The sequence below is a fragment of the Toxorhynchites rutilus genome, chromosome 3 (genome assembly GCF_029784135.1).
Source record: "Toxorhynchites rutilus septentrionalis strain SRP chromosome 3, ASM2978413v1, whole genome shotgun sequence".
NCBI lineage: Eukaryota > Metazoa > Arthropoda > Insecta > Diptera > Culicidae > Toxorhynchites > Toxorhynchites rutilus.
This window is the reverse complement of record NC_073746.1, coordinates 217,588,447-217,610,686: the sequence shown is the minus strand read 5'-3', so window position 1 is coordinate 217,610,686 and position 22,240 is coordinate 217,588,447. Positions and strand designations below refer to the sequence as shown.

The following is a 22,240-nucleotide window of genomic DNA, read 5'->3' as shown; positions in this document are numbered from 1 at the left end:
GACTTAGCGGACTTACCAGTGGCTTCCCAAAGACCGCTAAATTTTGAAGCTCTCGAATGAATGAATGAATTTCTCTCGAATGAACGAATAAATTTCCACACGATTCTATTCCGTGCCGTTTCTCTGTTAATAGTGGCTGCGTTGGCGGAATCATTGAGCAGACCGTATATCGCTCGAAGTTCGCTGTTGACTCCTTTCAACTTGAGGTCATAATCCGAATGGATCTTGGCAGGTACAGTAGTGGAGAAAGTAACCAGGACCCAACCTTTCCCGCTCGACCTTTTGCCACTACGGCGGTCTTTGGTGAGAAAGTCATACGTGGGCCAACGTGAGGGAAGAGCAGATGGTATGCGATGGCAACAAGACTCGGAAACGAGTCGCTTCCTGCTGCACTTGACGAATCATTGCTTGGGAAACTTGTTTTGTGACTTGTAGTTCCGCTGCATTGGACTGTCTGGTGTCGGGTTTTGCCGGATAAAGGGGAAGCAAAACAGAGAGCTTGATTAGTATTTAGTTTATTTATTTACAATGATTCTACATCCCATTGAGAGACTAGATATTCTCCACAATTTTTCGCCAATAAACCCGATCCATGGCTGCAGTTATCCAACTCCCGGCTGCACCGATTCTTGCCAAGTCCTGCTCCACCTGGTCCAACTACTTCGCCCGCTGGGCTCCTCTCCTTCTTGTTCCTAATGAATTCGATGCGAATACCATCTTTGCAGGGCTGCTGTCCGGCAATCTTGCAACATGCTCTGCCCATCGCACTCGTCCAGCCTTGGCGATTTTCTGGAACTTCGCCGTAGAATTGCGCCAGTTGGTGGATCATTCTCCTTCTCCATACTCCGTCTTCCTGTACACCACCGTATAGTTTTTATCAGTTTTTATCAATGAGCCAAGGTAGACAAATTCCTCTACCACCTCGAACTCGTCGAAGTCTACCACAACACCACTACCAAGAAGAACTCTGTTGCGGTCAGTCTCTCCTGCTAGCATGTATTTAGTCTTAGACGCATTGATCCCAAGCCCAATTAGTCCTGCTTCGTGTTGTAGTCGGGTATACAAGTCGGCTACCGTCGCATGTGTTCTTCCGATTATGTCCACGTCGTCGGCGAAGTAGATAAACTGGCTAGACTTGTTGAAAATCGTGCCCCGCATGTTGAAACCCGCTCCCCGCAAAACACTTTCCAGCGCCACGTTGAAGAACAGACAGGAGAGTCCATCGCCTTGTCGAAGCCCCCTGTGGGTTTCAAATGATTTCGACAGCTCACCTGAGATCCGCACACTGCACCGCATACGCATCCATCGTTGCCTGAATCAGTCTTGTCAGCTTTCGGGGAAAGCCGTGTTCGTCCATGATTCTCCATAGCTGTCGTCGGTCGATTGTATCATATGCGGCCTTGTAGTCAACGACGATGTGGTGCGTAGGGACCTGCGGCACTTTTGGAGGATCTGCCGCAGCGTAAAAATTTGGTTCGTTGTCGAGCAACCGGGCATGAATCCGACCAAATCTACTTACTATTGGCGATAGACGGTGAAAGAGGATCTGAGAAATTTGAGACAGGCACTATTAAGGATTGTGATGGCACGATAGTTCCCACAATCCAGCTTGTCACCTTTTTATAGATGGGGCAGAATACCCCGTCCTTCTACTCCTCCGGTAGCTGCTCTGTGTCCCAGATCCCGACTCTAGTATTTAGTTCTAAAACATAAAATGAATTTCTCTTGAAATAGAATTTACCTCTAATGTATTTCTTGCTAAATTATCTGTTACCTACTTTACCAAAATGTAACCGATATAAAACTAAGCAACATATAAAGCATATGGCTTAGAGTTCCACGTTTAATTAGTGTACTTCAGAAGTCAGTAGAATACAGACGTGAATAAACGATTCACTTTTCCAATCCGAAAGATTTGAAGTGTTGAAGATTTTACAATTTTGCTCGTTCCGAACAACCCGTTCTCAAAGTAAATGAGACTTGTGACCAGGTTTCTCAGCACGTTCCTTAGTGAAAAGGAGAGCGTGAAGAGATCACAGTTCATTTTGGGGGTAGTTCACAGCATCGCGTGAATACAAGTTGAACAATCCGGACGGAGCAGAAGACGAAGCTATCCAATCTTATGTTGGAGAGGAGGGAAAGCTGTTCGTAGAACTACATTTCATCGTTCCGCCAGTTCCTGTCACAGTATTACAAGCCGTTGCTCGTAGATCGCTCGTTTTGATCGGTCGAATGGGGAAAAGATACATCTTTTCGATGTCTGCGACTAACGCTGCCTTATACTTACGTGAGCTAGATCGAGTAATTGATCCTGGACAACTGGTTCAGTCAACAGTGCATCGTTGAGGAAACAATTACCAGTCGTCTCGGCAGATCCATCGAACATCAGCCGAATATTTTTTGTCGTGCTGAACTTCTTCACGACCGGATGGTGCTATAAGTAACACACTAGCAGATCCTCGGATCGTACCTCCGTCTCATCGATCAATGCCATATTTCCGTTGACCAAGTACTCTCGAATGAGTACTCTCGGATGACTTACCAGAGTTTTGGCCCGCTCAAAACACCTTTCAGCGGAATAATCGCCGTACCGCCATTTTTATTAAGTCTTCAATCTTTTCGTTGGAAGCCACTCGGCTCTCGACATCGTCAGAGAACGTGTCTTTGAAATGATTTTCGAAATCGATCTTCTCTTGTGACGATCGTAGAGCTTCTTGAATCTTTACGATGGTCTAGAACCGCTTCTGGTTCAACTGTCACATGTCAGCAAGGAATTTGATTCATTTGACCTAGGTTTACCTTTCCTGCTACAACTTAAACCGAATACTGTGTAGACGAACAGTGCAAATCCTATAAAATGGTTCTGTACCAGGCCAACGCTGAGCTAGAAGAACTCGCAGAAATGTTCCAATCTGATCGCACCATGTTTGTTGAGCTAAATCGAAGTCGGTTTGAAGATTCAACATTCCGATGGATAAAGCCGCCGATGGTTGATCTTTAGTCACTTTTTTCATTATTAGGAGTTTCATCCATGCGGAGTATTGGCTTATTCGTGATGAAACCGTCATCATGACGGTGTGTGAAACTAGAAAAGTGGAACTGTCAATCTAACAGAAAGGTACACTAACTCCCTTCCGAGGCTACTTGAGAATCTGACACAGAATCTGATAGTGCTTTGAGTCACTGTTCTGATTTTATTTATGATTCCATGATTCCATCGATGAAATGTATATGTTATATGTGTTATATTTTGGACACTCTGTTGGTTAATGTGAGCGGCCATTTTGTTGTACTATCTCTTCATCTCTGTCGTACCCGAGTTAACCTTTCCACTCTTATTCAACATCTGTTTGACAACCGCCCTAAATTTTTCAGTTGGGCGGTATTGAGGGTGGTTGAGTGGATTGATGTTCTTCTCAAAGAAATTCACCCGTTACCTCGATAACACTGTAACAGTGTAGTAGCAGCTTGCCAAACCAGGACAAAACTTTACAAGTTCATTGTGAGCTTTGATGAACGGAAAAATACGTTTTTCGAGCACTCCTGTATGCACATTTTGCAATTTTTTTGTCCGCAGCTGCCTGCCAATACCTTGCCAGATCATAAACTTTCTTGTGGATTTATTGGCAAAAATGAATTTGAAAATGCTAGGGGCATTACCTCGACCAGTTGCTGTATAGAACTTTTGTACAGGAAGCCGCACGTAGTTCATCTTTACGTACGTTCCGTAGTCCATGTGGATGCAACCTTCGTATTTCGTAAGAATCTTATTGTACAACTTCCGGGTATGTCTTTTGGCCACTAGATTCTGCTTCAGTGTCTTGTTTGTTTGCTCACATGCCCGAAACGATTGATATCCTTATCGCAGACGAGTCCTTCTTACGGCGCTTTGACTGGTATTGACTTTCTTGGTGGTATCATAATCTGACAGCCCTGGGTTTGCCCTAATCGTGCTCAATAGCTTCAAATGCATCTTCCAATCCTTAGTTCCGCTACGACGCTTGCTATGATCCTGTAGATCGGTAGTATGCCGATCACGAAAATGTTTGAGAATGCTACACACAATCAATTAAGCTAAGTTCAACAATTTCGCGATTTTAAAATGGATCATTATTGGAATGAATTGGATTGTTCGGATTTTCGAAGTGGGCGTCAAAAATCAACTTTTGGTTCGCGGCTTCCATCGAATACAACACCTTTAAAACAAAATGAATCGCGACGAGCAGTGTTGCCACGCGTACAGTGCAGATTTTTACAGATTTTTTCTGCGTGTGGAATTTCTCTCGAAAATTTAATTGAATGATGGTACGCAACCCAAATTTAGAAAGACTATCATCAAACACGAGTGATTCGAGTCTAGTAAATGTTAATGTACATTGTAGTAAGTAAATCTAGATATAAAGTAAGCAACTAAATATAATATTTTCTAGTACACAAATGAGTGTTTGTTCATATTTCATGATTTTTTTTCTACAATGTATAATTCCAATGGTACAGATTTTTGGTATAGATTTTTTGAAGAAAAAGTACAGATGAGAAAGATTTTTTTCCCTTCTGGTACAGATTAAAATGTGGCGACACTGGGGACGAGCCTTTTATGACTAGAAGAGAAAACATTTCGAAACAAACTACTCTCAGAACTTTCCAGATTCCACCACTGGAGGCGTTGCTGTAAGATAAACAGTGCGCCCAGGCTTCAGCTTATGTTGACCATTTGTGCGATTTTTCTACATTTTCCCATTTTTATAATACTGAAACACCAAGTTTCTAATTTCAACTGATGTCTGTTTTGTTTTCGCCACTTTGAATTCAATTTTCGCTGATGTTCGAGTATCAATGGACTGACAGATGAATAGTTATATATAGGGTTGGGGAAAAAGAAATGTCGTATTTCTGATCGAAATTTGACGCTTAATTTAACATACTTAAAATTATCCAATTTAAGTCAAATATGCGTCGTTTTGTTCGCAAACTTGTTGCCATTTAGAAGGCAACTTCATTATCCCCCCCTCCTTGTTTGCAAAAAACTCAGACAGCCAGTTTTCGCAAGCCTCTTTTGAGGCCAACTTAGTATCACCAAGAGCGTTTTGCATGGACCGGAAGAGATGATAATCACTTGGAGCCAGGTCCGGACTATACGGTGGGTGCAATAGGACATCCTATCCGAGCTCCCGTAGCTTCTGGCGGGTCATCAAAGATGTGTGAGACCGAGCGTTGTCCTGGTAGAAAACAACACCATTCCTATTGATCATTTCTGGCCGCTTCTGGTCAATCACCTGCTTCAAACGGTCAAGCTGCTCACAGTAGAGAACCGAATTGAGGGTCTGGCCATAGTTGAGCAGCTCATAGTGGATGATTCCCTTCCAATCCCACCAAACACACTGCAAAACCTTTCTGGCCGTCAATCCGGGCTTGGAGATGGTTTGGGCCGGCTCACCGCGCTTCGACCACGACTTTTTTCGCTTTAGGTTGTCGTACGTGATCGAGCTCGTTCCGTTTCAGCAGTGCATCGCAGGCGTTGATTCGGTCTAAAAGATTTTTTTGCGTCAACTCGTGTGACACCCATACATCCAGCTTTTTTTGGAATCCAATCTTCTGCAAATGGTTCCAAACGGTATTATGGTCTATACCCAGTACCTGGTCAATCGAGCGAGTGCTCACATGCCGGTCTACTTGGATGATTTCAACGATTTTATCGGTTTCCAGGACAATTGGCCTACCAGTACGGGGTGTATCTTCGACAGCCACTACACCAGAACGAAATCGATCAAACCAAAGCCGTGCTGTGCGAATCGTTACAGTATCGGGTCCATAAACTACACGAATTTTTTCAGCCGCCTTCGTTGCAGTTTTACCTCACAGGTAGTAAAAACGTAAAATATGGCGAATTTCTTGCTTGGTGGACTCCATCTTTGACGCGCTATAACTTGAGACAGAAAAGGACAATCACAACACTGTCAAAACGACACTTGTAGCACAGATTGTCATCTTTAAATAGCCGTATAGTATGACCCGATGCGATAAGTACAACACAAGATATGTTTAAGTGTTGCCATATATTGACAATATATGACATTTCTTCTTCCCCAACCCAATATAACGCTAAATCGATATCACAATACATGTACAATACAATAAAAATACTCGTGGTTTGTGTTTGGTGGTGTCCAGATTTTGTCGCGAACAAGACGATACAGTATTAATTTGTAATTTAATTTAAATTGAAATTGAATTCATACAGAGTGTGCCATCTCAAACTGAATAATCGAATAGAAATCTTGATAAATTATTTGCTCTATTAAGTTTATCTACAGTGCTTTTCAGATTAAACGCTCACGCAACAAATTTTAGTTTTTTTTATTTGAATATATGGGGCTACTCACCCGTTTAAAAACAAAAAGCTTTGAAGTAGCTCAGATGCGAGTAGCCCCATACATGTAAATATCAAATGTCAAATTTCGTGGTATGGGTGCGTTCGTAATTCTTCGGATCGTTTGACGTTTACTCGTAACCGAGTAACTGACATAGTCTAAACCCAGCTTATCTTTTGTTCCGGGTTAATAGTAAATTAATCTTCTGTTTATTTAAATTATTAATTCCATAAAAATGTATAAATATCATGTAATTAATGAGCACGGGTTGATAAAATCAAATCAAATTTTATTAAAAGAGTTCAAAACTATGACCGAACTTAATGGTTTATCATTTTTCTACTGTCTTTTTTTTAGGTTATTTCATTTCCCTTTCATCGTATTGAATTCAACATTTAATGTTGTGAAACTATTTTCTTATTATTGAGGCCTCGTGATGTAATATCAACTAACTTCAATAAGTTTAATCGAATAGAGTGCTTCTTATATATCATCATTAATCAAGATGTTGTAATTCAGAAATATGGCTGTATCTGAATATAAACAAGAGCCATATTCAAACATTATTATGTATATTACATTTTTGTTGACAGTTGGTTCCTAGTTCGAAAGGTAGTTGTTCACCCTTTTTCCAGAATCCGAACGTATTTCGCAACTTCAATGTGGCAAACTCGCCATGACTCAAAACAAACTTCAAAACGATTCATCCGTATTTGTGAATCAATTTACTCTCTATCAGATTCGCATGTCTGAAGGCAATTTTTAGTAGTTGAAATTTGAATGAAAATTATTACTTGATGTTATTTGAATACTTTGAACACATACAGGGTCTTTCAGATTAAAAGCTCACGCAAAAAATTTTAATAACTTCTACAAAAGATAACCGATTTTGATTTAAAAAAAAAACAAAAATAAAACTTTTTTAGAACATTTTCGATGTGATCACCCCTTTTTTCGATAAACCGTTTTAAACGGTGAACAAAATTCTCCATACACAACTCTGTTGAAAATGCGAGTTATTTCTTCTTTAAGTTTCTCCAAATTTTGTGGCTTATTAACATAGCAACGGTCCCCAGAGGAGAAGCTTCGGTTGCTCGAGTAATAAAATTTCACTAAAAATCCACGTTCTTGTAAATTGTACATCTTGACACTAAAAACCATGCGATCAGACTGAACGGAGCGAAAAAGAGGAGGAGGAGGGTTGTGTCCGAGACACGACCGCATAGTTAACGTAGGATTCTGTTAGGCTATCTGTTGATTTTGGATAAGTTTGAAGAATTACATCGTTAAACTCTTTGATAATGGCCCTGAAAAGGGCCGTTTTGTTTGGTTGTTGGGCATTGTTTGTTCACTCCACCAGTGTTTACCGAGTGATGATGACAGAAGGATGGTAAACAGTCGTTGGATGGTACGTATCAGATACAAGATACCGAAGTGGAACGAGATATGATGAAAACCACCCTCTGTGTTCCTAGTCAATATGCCTCCTGTGTTATGTATGATGAAATAAAGAAAAAAACTCACCAATGTAATATAAGATAATTACCAATACCGAACACAATTATCAATTTTTCTCATCATTAAAAACATGTTACTTTAATGTAGGGAAAACATATTTGAAATGGAAAACCCGATGTTTATTCAACCCAATACGAATCTTAATTGGACTAACAACACCTAATACTATATGTACAGCAACCACTTTTTCTAATATTTCTTGACTTTTCCAAATTTTCTCGCCGTATATACTTTCCTTGGGTGAAAATGAACACAACAAAACAGACGAGCGGGAACACACTTTGGTTTTCATTTATGAAAATTGAAATAAATCGTTTCATATATCAAGTCCATTTTAATACAACTGCTACCATATGCAATTTTACACTTACACTTGTGCTAAATTTTTCACAATACACGATCGGTCATTGATATGAAATTTCACGAAGCAACCAACATTAAAGTTCAGAATTTAAATTTTATTTGGTAGAATTAATCGTATCACTCACCTTACTGGCAATATAAAAATGCCCCCGACTTTCATGTATTTGCAATGTCGATTTTCCACAGGCAGCATAGTTTTGATGTCTCTGTTAGGGAATACATTTCGGTATAAACAAAAGTTCCTCCTACTTTCATGTATTTGCAATGCCGATTTCCCCCAGGCAGCTTGGTTTTGATGACTCTGTTAGGGACCCGCCGCACGTGTCATCAATTTCGACCTATCAAAAGTGGGTATTTCCGTTAGGATAGGGGTTGAGATTTTTCACTTGTTTCACTTGTTTCATGACATATATTATTTTCCTCAATATAAATAATTGTTATGGAGTGCCGCAATCGATTGACGCAAAAATTTCATCAATCCATCAAGAAATGACTGAGCAATAAGCGTTTGAAATTTTACAATTTTCATGATGTGGTCGATTTTAGACTTTCAATTTGTACCCCAATATGTTCCCGAAAGAAGTAATCCTACGTCAAAAATTTTTTTATGAAGAGCTATTCGATTTTTTTTGCGTGAGCGTTTAATCTGAAAGACCCTGTAGTTCTAACTATTACTCAACTATTTCTCTATAATTTTTTAACATATCCGCTAAAACTTTCTCAACAATATAAAATCGTTATCGAGCGCAATTTTCGTTAGAATTGTTTCCACCACTTGCAGAGAAAGTGTTACTCTGTTACATAGAAAACATATACTCGTATAATACGGAGAAGGTAATTTTCGTTCATCATTCATCATTTTTATTCGAATTTTACGAAATTTTCGCCTCACAACATATTTGTCAATGTCGTGGCAAGGTTGTCACATTTGCACAACTCGATTGGATTAAAGTCGAACGGATTTCAGAATGCAAAATTTCGATCCGTTCTGACTTGATCGGATTCAAGAAAACGGGTGATTGACTGTAAGACTGTAAGAAAATCTTAATAGTTGACCAATATACTTTTTTATATGTTTGTGACTCTCCACGAACAACTATTCGGGCACAGTAAAATTCTCACAGATATATAATTTCTTTGAACTCGAAACAGCGAACTATCTCGAGCTGATTATTTTTTGTAATCGAATGTTAACCAAATGTTTAACTAGGTATTCCAAAAAGTTATAATCATTCTAAGAACGTCATTCATGCATCTTTCACAATTTATCCGTAGTTGCGTAGAGACGACAGAGAACCCAGCAACGAATTGGATATGATTTTAACCCCGACAGACCATTTATCGCCACCGAGCACCACCTCAAGGTTGAGTGATTCTGACACTACTTCCGAATGCGATATCGATGGTCTGATGACTGGACGTGACGGTGCTAGCGTTTCATCCCTAGGAAGCTCGTCAAGCCCTCCACCCGAGGTAAAATTTGTCACCCATTCATTTATGGTTTTTTTTTATTTAGTCGAACACCCCCAATATTTTATTTTTTTTGTATCATACTAAACGATTGAAAATAACACAAGCTTTGAGAAACTGGAAATCCAAGAATCCAAGAACATTGTAAAAACATCCATCATTGTGCACCTTCACAGTTACACCTCATTTTCTGTTTTCATCATCTTTTGATAAATGTGTACAGACATGGTATCTTTTTCAGAGAATTCAATTAACACGATTTTATTTTTCAGTTCTGTCAACCCGTACAGACGTTTATGCCGTGATTTTTCGTTCATTAAAGGAACAAATTATGTATATGAATTAAGATCGATGAGATACAATGGTTTCGTGTGGTGCCAACGCTGGCGTTTTTAGTAACACATATCCATAGAGAGCAATGTGTTAAACAATGAAGAAACTCATTTTGTATCCACTCTTTTTGATTTCTATCTTACCAGATTTATTTTTGATAACAAACCAATATAAACGAAAGCGGTAGCATCAGTCTAGCGATGACAGGGCTGTATTTGACGCTCACTGAGAGGTTCCATTCTAGTTCCTTAACGCAACCATTTTCTTTTGTAAATTGCTGCTTTTTGATCGTTATGTCCTAGGGACAGGCTACAATTTCATTAGATTTGCTATATTTTCCCCTCACACTAGATTTATTGCGCATTCCCATTATTTGGAGTTCATGTTTGACACTGCTAAGCTTTCCGTTACAAGTACTATTCTAATTTTTCAAAGTTTTACCGTAGCAGTAGCAGCGAAAATAACAGTTGAGTAAAGAAATCTTAATAAACAAGACGAATATGCCTAGTGAAACTTCTGAAAATAGGCGGACCCTTCGCATCTAATGTTTGTATTCCACCTTTTCGCTTTCTTGCAGGTTGATCTACAAGAACGCAGATCTCGGAGAGATATGTCACCCCAAGGACGAAAACGGGCGGCTGGTATGGTAGCAAAAGACTACCGCACGGTTTCGGGCGTTGGGCAGGGCTTTCACAACCAAATGAACAATGAGGTAATTGAAATAAATGGAGTAATAATTTCTATCAGTGAAGGGTTATAACAAAAAAATTTCAAAAAGTGTATGAAAAGTTTATTTGAACCGATAAATTGGTGTCTGTTATTTACCTTTTGTAGATAATTTTGTGCGAATGCTTGTCGCGACAACGCTTGAGGTGACCCATTTGAAAGGTTCAATTTTTCAGGAATTTTGGCTGGTATCTCTCCCGTAATCTAACTAATATTGCCTCCATAACCTCAATCGTTGTTGATTTGTCTGTATAGACAAAGACTATGAGTAACTTCAACTCACACGATCTAGGCGGCCAATGTCGAATTGTATGGCAGAACTGCCACATTTGCACAACTCGATTGAATTTTGCTCCTACTCGTTTCTTATTTTCCAAAGGTTTCTCATGAGATCCTAAATCAAGAAAGCTAGAAAGCCGCTGTAGCACTTAAATTTTGTAATCATGGAACTATTTTTCACAATTTTCGAGTGTGTTCGATCATTGTTTTGTTCATACCTTCAAAGTAACGGTATTAATTCTCCTTAATCGCTCCCTTCATGTTTCAATCAATACGGCGAAGAGTTCCAATATCTTGTCCAAAGAAACATCTTCAAACCATAAAGTTTCCTCCATCATTGATAACCATGTTGAGCCTCGCGTCGGTCCCTGGGGATTGACACTGAATTTTCCATCTGACTTGCGTTGGTCTCATCGGAACGATAGTGGATTTATCGCATGGAGAGCGTTGACACTGAAAAATCCTTATACTAAGCCAAAAAATTATTCTTGGAAAAATAGTTCACTATCAGTACACTGCGACCGATGAGGACCAGACAAAATGTTTATTATCGGTCCCCTAGCTCGGTTGGGTCTTAACGTGTGACCGTGGCTGAACGACACTGAACGGTTCTAGAGCCTACAACCATGCCTAATTTCCGCTTGATTACGGATTCTGATACAAAACAATCGTTTTGGAAACAACGTGTTGTTTTCGTGTTTTTCCTTGTACGACCTGAACGGTCAGTCGTTTAAACTTACCTCTTACCCTGTAACGTTTCAACAAACTGGAAGTCGAGATTTGTATAACACACACTATCTTCATTTTAAGAACGCCCTCTTCTCAAAAAAAGAAGAAAAAAATGGCATAATAATTTTCTGCTTTGAATCACTAAAGGGCGAACACGAAATTATTTGTTTGTTTTTTTGTTTGTTTATTCATTATCAACAGGCTAGAAACCCCAATGGTATCCTTAGTATCTAAATTGACTTCACATAAATATTGCATTAAATTACAAAATTACATTAAAAATTTGCATTGCCTAGTAAGTTGTCCAAAGTCAAGGTCTAAAAAACATTTAAAATTTACGCTTAATACAAATACGGGACAGGTTAAAGTCAAACATAGAGACTACACGGTTGAAAATGCGCAGCAGACCTGTAACAGCACCGTAAGCACCGTAGTTAGTTCGTCGGGTGGGAAACCAGAGAAGTGCAGCATTCCGAAGCTGCCTTGGCCGAGCCAGAAGATTGATCCTTTGGAGAATGGCAGGACAGTCGATTCGTGAGGTTAAAACGTCAGATATCACCATGGCTCGGGCAGTGTTCCGACGCACTTCCAGAGTGTCTAAATTGACACTCTGCGACACATTCAACAGGGCATAACTTTTTTACCATTGGGTAAAAATCAACAAAATTTTGCACACTTTCTCATTGATGTATATTGTCTACATGCTGTCAAACTCGAAGTCGTGTTTTTCGATTCAACGAAAATGGAGGTGAACCAACGCGAGTCGAGAGAACAAATTCTTTCCAAACACCTGGAATTTCCTGACCTGTCGCACCGGCAGTTGGGAAAAATGTTGAACATTCACCATTCAACCGTCTCCAGAGTGTTGAAGCGGTTCCAGGAGCGGTTGAAGTTGGACCACGGCAAAGGAGCTGGAAGAAAACCGGGACCGGAGAACAAAAAGACGGAGGGAAAGGTGAAGCGGATGATTAAAGCAAATCCCAACGTCTCAAGCCGTGATTTGGCTAAAAAGATCGGCATGTCACAGAGCTACGTCCAGAATGCAAAGAGAGCTGGACTACATACATACAAGGGCAACGAACTTCCCAAACCGCGATGAGCGGCAACAATCGACGGCTAAAACTCGGGTACGGAAGCTCTACGAGAAGATGCTGACAAAATATGGCTGCTGTGTGATGGACGACGAAACGTATATAAAAGCCGATTTTAAGCAAATTCCTGGGTTGGAGTTTTTCACCGGCAAGAGCAAGTTCGATGTGGACGACAAATTTAAGAAGAAGCAAATGTCGAAGTTCGCCTCCAAATATCTCGTTTGGCAGGCCATCTGCTCTTGCGGACTGAGGAGTGAGCCTTTCGTGACAAAGGGCACAGTAAATGGCGAGATCTACAAATCTGAGTGCCTCGAGAAGCGCCTTTTGCCGTTCTTGCAGCAGCACGACGAAGCTCCGCTATTTTGGCCAGATTTGGCATCATGCCACTATTCTAAAAGTGTCCTGGAGTGGTATGAGGCCAATTTTGTCCACTTTGTTCCAAAGGACATGAACCCGTCAAACTGTCCGGAGCTGCACCCGGTGGAGCAGTACTGGGCGGGAAGCGGGAACTTTGGAAGATCAAGAAGATAGTCAAAGACGAGAAGGACATGTTAAGAAAATGGAAAAAAAAACTGAGAAACTGGTACCGGATGATACTGTAAAGACTTTGATGGAGGGCATCAAGCGAAAATGCGTTTTAATTTTACACTCAAGGCTCCATCGATTAACTTTTCTTTTGATTTTTGAAGTAAATATATGTATAAAAATACCCTAAAATTTTGGTTTGATTCTAAACATTATAAGAAAATTGGCATGACATTTTCGGTGTCGCAATAATTTTCGTGTTCGCCCTTTAATGTAAACGTGGCATTGTTATGTTTGCGACCCACATTAAAGAAGAAATACAATTTAATAAAAAAACTTACAAAAATCTATCAGTTTAATCAGTTTTCAAGTAAAATGAGTATTACGCAACGGTATTTGTCGTTTGATAACAACTACATAACGTTTGCATTAAAAAAATGAACTTTTTCGGATAGTGATAAAAAAACTAATTGGTAATTGAGTTTGATTAATTTCCCATGGAAAGTAAATGTACAGGTCGGACTCGATTATATACAGACTCTATTATATGTGATTCGATTATATACAATTTTGGACTCGATTATATACAGTTTGAAATAATTTTTTTTTTACATTTCGAATATGACTTGTTTTAAGAAAAAATGTAACCTTTGAACGTTAAGGTGGAAAATAAGTGAGTATTTTATGGGGTCGTGATTTATGAACATTTTGCTTAACTTTTCACCAGGAATTGTTTATATCGAGATTACAGTGAAATTAAGATAGATAGAAGTTGGGTGTCAAAGAACAAATTGTAGAGTGGTTTGAGAACTTCAACTTGATTGATAGAAACTTTCAAGTTTACTATCAATTTTTGGGATAAAATTAATAATTACATATTAAAAATCACTTACTTTGAAATTTTATCTTCAAAAAAATTATTTGAATCAATTAATTTTGATTTTCCACTACTACATCCTGTTCTAAATTTTCTCATCTTTCAAATGAAGGTAACAGAATTGTCTTACACAGCGTACTTTTTAGTGTAGAACCAGTTTGAGGTAACAGAGTCCGAAACAAAAATAAAGTTCTATAACTCCGTCATTGTTGAAATTCGAACATATGCGTAGAAGGATTTTTTTCATCAAATATGATCATCTATCACATTCTCAGAGATTCTGCAAAAAAAAAACATTTTTTCATGTGAGAAAGGTATTTTCTGACTTTAAGGGGATGAATCAAAAATTAAATTCTTCTTTTATTTTCAATAAACGAAAAAAAATGCATTAAAAACGAATAAAAAATTATTTTTTTTGACTCGATTATATACTGGATTTGATTATATACAGTGAAAAGAAATCTGAGACTGTATATAATCGAGTCCGCGCTGTATTAGCTTACTCGCAAAAAAATTCTACGCCTTTGCGAGCGGCCTTCCGGCAGTTAACCGGAACATTTGCCACAGCGGACGAAAACATGCGTGTAGGCATGTTTTTGGGTTCTTTCTTTGTTTTGTTTATCAATTCCTTCTCAGTTTTCGCTACAAAATTGTTGGAGTAGATCTTGCATTTCAGGTTTGGCCAGAAATTCTCGATAGGACGTAGCTGGGGGACGTTGAGCGGGTTCGCCGACTTGGGTACCACATCGATATTCAGCCGCTCCATCTGCTCTAACGATCGCTACGAGTATTGGGCCGACGCCAGATCCGGCCAGAACACCGCGTCTTTGCCCTCATGGTGCTTCTTTATAAATTTCCCCGTTCACGGCCAGTCCGGAGCCGGTTTTGACATCCCCTTTTTGCTGTTTGTCAGCCACAGCAGCACCTTCTTGGGGAATTCGTTGTGTAAAATAAACTTCACTTCGGAGCCCACTCCCTTCGTTGGGGGAAGTAAGATACGAAGTTCCCTGCCATTCGTTGCCAGATAGGTCTCGTCGTCCATCACCGCCACGTCACAATTCGCCGGGAAAATCGACCTGATAATCTTATTCAGCCGTTGCCTACAGCTACAGCTTTTTCACTGTTTGCCGGTTGCACCGACCTTACGGCCAAGCCCACGCAGGGATGTAGCCACTTTTCCCTTGACCTTCCTCTTTAGCATCCTTTGGAACTTCTTGTCGGCCGTCCGGAACCGGGTTTTCTATCGTATCCGGCGTCCACAAAGTGCCGCACGATGTCCGTTTTCGACGCGGCGGAGTACCGTTCTTTGAACGCGCACACTTCTGAACGCTTCTGAAGCTTCACTTTCGCCATCACGGTTAAAGTTCGACTGATAGAGCTGTCAAATTTTTTGTGCTGACTCATGAGTTGCTATGATTGATGCTGCATGGGTAGTTTCGTCAGTACGTGTGATGGTGAGCCCATGAAAAATCGGCAATTTTTGTCCATTTTTTTAATGCAAACGTTGTTTACCGTCTTGACAGTAGCATAATTTTTATCGTACATTTTTATACCCATTTATATTCACAGTACAGTGCTGCCAAGACTATCGTGCTTTATGTTTCTTATTTCATAAGTTTTTCCGTATTCAATCTATGATTTATAAAAGATTTAATAAAAAAACGCCTCAAATTGCCTTGTTTTTTTAAATCCATCTGAAAAAACATTTGATTCATTTTCCATACAGGTCAAACATAATATAAATTTTCCGTTTTTAAAGTACTGAAAACACAGAATGTTGAAAACGCTAGAATGAAGGGAGCAGGAAAAAGGTTACCACACAACACCTTTCATTTGACGCTAATAAAATTCGGTAAGCAGTGCCATTCTTTAGATCCATGATCCCTGAGAGTCGGTTCAGGACCACCAATTGAGTTAGGACCACCTTTTCCCACATATTTCATAGGAGAATTTTATTTTCGGTGAACTGGGAATATATTTCCGGTGATTTTTTCAGTAATTCACAGATTGTTCATGACCATAATTATATCCAATGAAAATATGCTTAAACATTGGATGAAGTATGTTTTGCCAGCCAAATCCTAGCGTCTAATAAAGGTTTAAAGTATTTTGAATACAGATTATTTATTTCAATTGATTTTTCCGATGCCACGCACTTTAGTGGTGAAGTATTACTAATAAATGAATCAATTAATTGATTTTGTAGAGTAATCGTACCTTGGGTTCCAGTTCTAAACACTTTTCGGACATCGCTAACCATTTCAACGTATCAAAGCATGTCTAGACCATTTTCAACACTTCCGAGAATCTTGGACATCTCACGCTGGTAGATCTCTGGCGTTATTATAGTCTAGTCTGTTCCTCGCGGTTTCTCTATAAGCCGCGGGTACATTGTAGAAAGCATTGTTCGTTGAAGGCACAGATTTGCCAACGCTGAATTTTGCTATGGCGCTTGGTACTTTAGGGAACGTGGCCGTCTTGATCGGTCTTTCACAGCTGTTAACAAATATTGGATTGGGGAAAAAGAAATGTCGTATATTGTCAATATATGGCAACACTTAAACATATCTTGTGTTGTACTTATCGCATCGGGTCATACTATACGGCTATTTAAAGACGACAATCTATGCTACAAGTGTCGTTTTGACAGTGTTGTGATTGTCCTTTTCTGTCTCAAGTTATAGCGCGTCAAATATGGAGTCCACCAAGCAAGAAATTTGCCATATTTTACGTTTTTACTACCTGCGAGGTAAAACTGCAACGAAGGCGGCCGAAAAAAATCGTGTAGTGGTATAATGAAGTTGAAGCCTTCTAAATGGTAACAAGCTTGCGAACAAAACGACGCATATTTCACTTAAATTGGATAATTTTAAGTATGTTGAATAAACGTCAAATTTCGATCAGAAATACGACATTTCTTTTTCCCCAACCCTATACATCAACTTTTTACAACTTCACATCACTCGCCGTGGAACGTCCTAAAAGTAAACGGGTGCCTTGGTCGATGATAAAGAACTCAGCATTGGTCAATGGTTCATCATGACCCACAACCTCTATTAAGGCCTTGAATGCGCACGTTACCGAGAGGGGTTTGCTCGAAGCGTATGGTTGCAAGACACTGTCCTTCGATAACTGAATTGGCTCTAACTTGGCTATACGTGGAACGTGGAATTCATGCTTGAGCTTTTTCCAGTCATCGCCGCCGATAGTATTGATATCCGCCCGGGTCTATAAGAAAATAAATTGGGTTTGAAGACCCCACCCGACATTCGATTAGAGCGTCTGTTAAACAAATTACATTTATGTGCTGGAAAGGCTTAGTTAAGAAAACTATTTTGACGTAGAACTACGTCTTTCAGGAAGGGTGCCAAATCAGAAAACGTTTTTCACGTTTTTATGAAATAAAATTAACGTTAATAACTATTTTCACTGTGAACGAATTCTCATGATTTGCATACCAATCGAATCGAAAAATTCTCTAACATTTGTTTGGTATGCTATACATTACAATTCGCTAATCTCCAAACGGTTTGAATTCATGAAAACTGGAAGAACTTCCTTTTTTCCCATACATTTGGTCTGCCGATTTGTGTGTTAACCCTACCCGTATTTCGAATGCTTATAACTCGAACATTTCTTAACAGATCGGAAAGATGTTTGCATCAATTGATAAGAAATATTTATACGCGTCTATCACAATTAATCAAATGATTCATGCGATGAACAATTGAATAACTGTAAAATGTCGAGCGTCATCTAAACGCCCTAACTGCCGTATTTCGATTGGCCCGATTTACGGTTTCCCCAACACAGACTTCAAAATCGACGTACCTGTGAAAATCCGCTCTGCAAATTTACATGCAAGTCGGGGGTATTTTTGTTCCCACCGAGCTGTGTTTCCCTAACACGGACTTCTAAATCAATGTGCCTGGGGGAATACGCTTTGACAAAACATGCAAGTTGGGGGTATTTTTCCCACTGAGCTGTGTTTCCCTAAGGACATCTACACATTAGGCAACCGCAACCCGATCTATGTTGGCGATGACAATCGGATCTCCAACTCAGCTCTGCACACTGAAGCAACTCAAACGAGATGAAATCTTTAAGTTTTCATCCGTCATCATAAACTGCTTAATCGCATTCTGAGATGCCATTTCTTCAAGGGCCGAAGAAAATCATATGAAGAGCAAATTATAAAAAATGGATTGGAAAAATCTACTTTACTTGAACTTTTTCTTAACACGAGGAAAATAAAAAAAAACATAATAACTTAATTTTAATTTTTTTAAATCAAATGATATCAAACTGAATGTATGCGCGGCTTTTTAAAACTCTACAATGGAATCAAAATGGCACTTTGAAACACAATTTACATTATAGCAGAAAATACTGCATATCTGGCATTCCTGGATATACTTTTTTCGAAAGTGCTACAGCTCATATTCGCGTTGACGGCATGGAGATTTGTTTTACGATTTCGGAGAACGTCAAAGATAGTAATTGATTGTCTGACGGAATGAACGTGAAATCATTGAAATAGGAAAATTGCCGAAATAGAATTATATAGGGTTGGGGAAAAAGAAATGTCATATTTCTGATCGAAATTTGACGCTTTATTCAACATACTTAAATTATTCAATTTAAGTCAAATATGCGCCTTGGCGATGGTTTGTGCCGGCTCACCGCGCTTTGACCACGACTTTTTTCGCGTTAGGCTGTCGTACGTGATCCACTTTTCATCACCAGTCACCATCTTCTTCAAAAATGGGTCGAGTTCGTTCCGTTTCAGCAGAGCATCGCTGGCGTTGATTCGGTCTAACAGATTTTTTTGCGTCAACTCGTGTGACACCCATACATCCAGCTTGTTTTTAGAATACAATCTTCTGCAAATGGTTCCAAACGGTTTTATGGTCTATACCCAGTTCCTGGCCAATCGAACCTCACATGCCGGTCTACTTGGATGATTTCAACGATTTTATCGGTTTCCACGACGATTGTCCTACCAGTACGGGTGTATCTTCGACAGCCACTACACCAGAACGAAATCGATCAAGCACGCTGTACTGTGCGAATCGTCACAGAATCGGGTCCATAAACTACACGATTTTTTTCGGCCACCTTCGTTGCAGTTTTACCTCGCAGGAAGTAAAAACGTAAAATATGGCGAATTTCTTGCTTGGTGGACTCCATCTTTGACGCGCTTGAGACTGAAAAGGACAATCACAACACTGTCAAAACGACACTTGTAGCACAGATTGTCGTCTTTAAATAGCCATATAGTATGACCCGATGCGATAAGTACAACAAAAGATATGTTTAAGTGTTGCCATATATTGACAATATACGATAAGCGTCGAATAACACTCCTAGCATAATCCTAGCATGATATAATATTCTCCTACGGTCTATCGCCAATAGCATTCACATATTATCCGGCCGCATCTTCGCGCATAGTACCATCATATAACGACAGCTATGGAGAATCAGGGATGAACACGGTTACATCGGAAATCTGGCTAGAACTCTCCAATCTTAGGCTATCTGTCGAATGTTTTTGTATCATTATTGTAATCGACGGCATCAAGGTAAATGTGACATATTTACCTAACATACTTATTTCGGCTCGCTGATAACTATAGACAGCAACAATTACAGTGAATTTGGAAAAAGACTCTTTCAGTGGAATCTGTGCTCAGGCACAATCTCAAATTTGTACGCGTCCTTGAACAGTCCAACAGTCTTCTCGGACGATGCTTCAGAAGGATGGATGGATGGATGGAAGGATGTTTACTGATGTTGTATTCAAACTTCAAACAAATATATATTATTATAAAATATACTAATACTGGGATGGATGCCATAAATCTATCGGTAACCTGCAGTGCTACCAGCTTACATTCGAGCATCCACACAATGGTGGAATATGATTTCGCATACATTTGTGCACACCGTTCCTCTAACAAGGTCTATACATTCAGCCACCGTGACGAATCGTCACTGACGAAACAAGCCAGCTGTAGGGCTGTAACCCTTCGAGAATATATAAAAGAGCACCTTCGGCTGCTCTTTCTGGGCGATTGACTGCTACTCAAACACGGCCGGCCACGACTGACATATTCGTAAAAAAATGTCCATGTTGGTCAGGTACACCTCTTGGCCGGTTGTTCGGAACTCTCGGCTTAAGGCGCGGAACTATGAGGCTACATTGTTCTCGGTCGCCCTTTCCAGCTTCTACTATACTTTACAGTCGCGCAGCACCGTCGGATGGTCGGAACCAGACTTCCGCTCGACATTCTTGTCTCTCTTCAGAGGGGAGAATTATAGGATCGGTCGGTGGACACGAAGTGTCTCACAATGTCCAACTTCTTCGCTCTGTGATGTAGTCAGCACGTTGGATATTAGAGGAGTTCTTCTGGTTGCCTTCCCATAGATAATCCTCCATCACCGTCGTGACTGGAATCGATTGAAGAACCCACGCGATGAATAAATACATCGTCGGTCCTATTGATTTTAGAGGAGTGTTGTTTTATTAAGAGTACACGCGCTGAATAGCAGAACATATTGTCAATCCTATTGATTTCAGAGGAGTTTTTCGGTTGTCTCCTCAGGTTTCCCATAGATAACCCTCCTTCTTCGCGATCATAATTGATTGAAGAATACGCGCGTAAATAACGGGATATATAGTCGGTGCAATATATTTTAGAGGAGTTCTCTTGGTAGACTTTTCAGGTTTCCCATAGACAACCCTCCGTCACCGAGAACGGGATCCATTAAAGAGCACGCGCGATGAATAAGTGAATATATTGTCGATTATATTGATTTTAGAGGAAATGTTGTTACTTCCATGCGCCATTTTGTGTGTTTTTTCTGAAATTTCGCTGGTTCGTTTCAACAATGGAAAACAACTACGCTGCTTATTTAACACTAAATTACAGGCTTTCAAAAATCAGTAAACAATCTAATTTTTCGTCGAGTGTAGAATGGTTTTGAGATACTCAATTTTACGTAGTCTAGTTTTCTTGCCGCAACTACAAATTTTTGACGAATCAATGCCACACACAAATTTAAATTTGACAGCGACTGACAGGGGACGAATAAACAATCCGTTATTTTTGCATGAAATTGAAGGCATGGTTAGAATGACCTGATCGAGGTTAAATATGCACCATTAAGCACGAAATCTCATCTTGACCCGATTGTAACCCGATCGCACTTATTGATTAACAACTATGCTTTCTTTCTCCCCGCAAAGCCTTCTTCTTCTAATCGACGTAACGGAACGATGGCACTAAATCAGCGCAGCCAGTCGGCGGCACCGAGTGAAAACTATCGAGACGATCGTCGGGGTTCGCTATCGCCACATGATGATAGATATACAGAATATCCAGTTCTTCCATTACATCAGTATGCGAATAGATTTCAGTCACGATCAGCGACTGCAACACCAACTGGTTCACCGAAGAAAAGACATTTACCACAAGTACCTCACGTGTCACGGAATACAGCAATGCGAGAGCGATTTATTCAGGACTTCGAGGAGCGCAGCGGGGGACGGTTTGCACGACACAGAGGCCGACAAAGTCATTATCAGCCAACGTACCGAAGTACGGGGATGGGAGGTATACCCCATACTGTTTTTTGAATGTAGACATTTTTCAACACAGCGGATCTTTTTTTATACCCAGGATGGGAACGACATTATTCTGGACTTTCTGACAGTGATCTGACGACACACTCCTTAGAAAGTAGAACTAGACCTAGACACTCGTTATCTCCCGATAAAGATTTCATGGGTGATTTCGGCGATTCCGATATGGAATCGGTAGTTAGTGTTACTTCAAGTGCTTTTTCAACTCAGTCGGAGCGACCGCGTGGATCGAAGGGGCTAAGGTAGGTAACACTTTGACAAAAAATACTCAAGTTAATATCAATTCATAATAATGCATACAACATTTGAA

At 39.8% G+C, this 22,240-nt stretch overlaps 1 protein-coding gene across 14 annotated transcripts in view; it reads left to right on the top strand.

The window, feature by feature from the left end:
• The window catches only part of LOC129779206 (regulating synaptic membrane exocytosis protein 2), a 143,339-nt gene that overhangs the window by 75,879 nt on the left and 45,220 nt on the right, over nt 1-22,240 (top strand). For 12 of the 14 annotated variants that reach the window (XR_008743589.1, XR_008743588.1, XR_008743590.1 and 9 more), the window contains 4 exons: nt 9,528-9,725; nt 10,633-10,767; nt 21,535-21,901; nt 21,968-22,172. Coding sequence is in view for 11 of the 14 variants with exons in the window: in XM_055786522.1 (XP_055642497.1) it covers nt 9,528-9,725; nt 10,633-10,767; nt 21,535-21,901; nt 21,968-22,172 (905 nt within the window). In the remaining 3 variants the exon portion in view is untranslated. The remainder of the gene's footprint in view (nt 1-9,527; nt 9,726-10,632; nt 10,768-21,534; nt 21,902-21,967; nt 22,173-22,240) is intronic. The other 2 variants (XM_055786526.1, XM_055786529.1) reach the window with 1 other exon arrangement.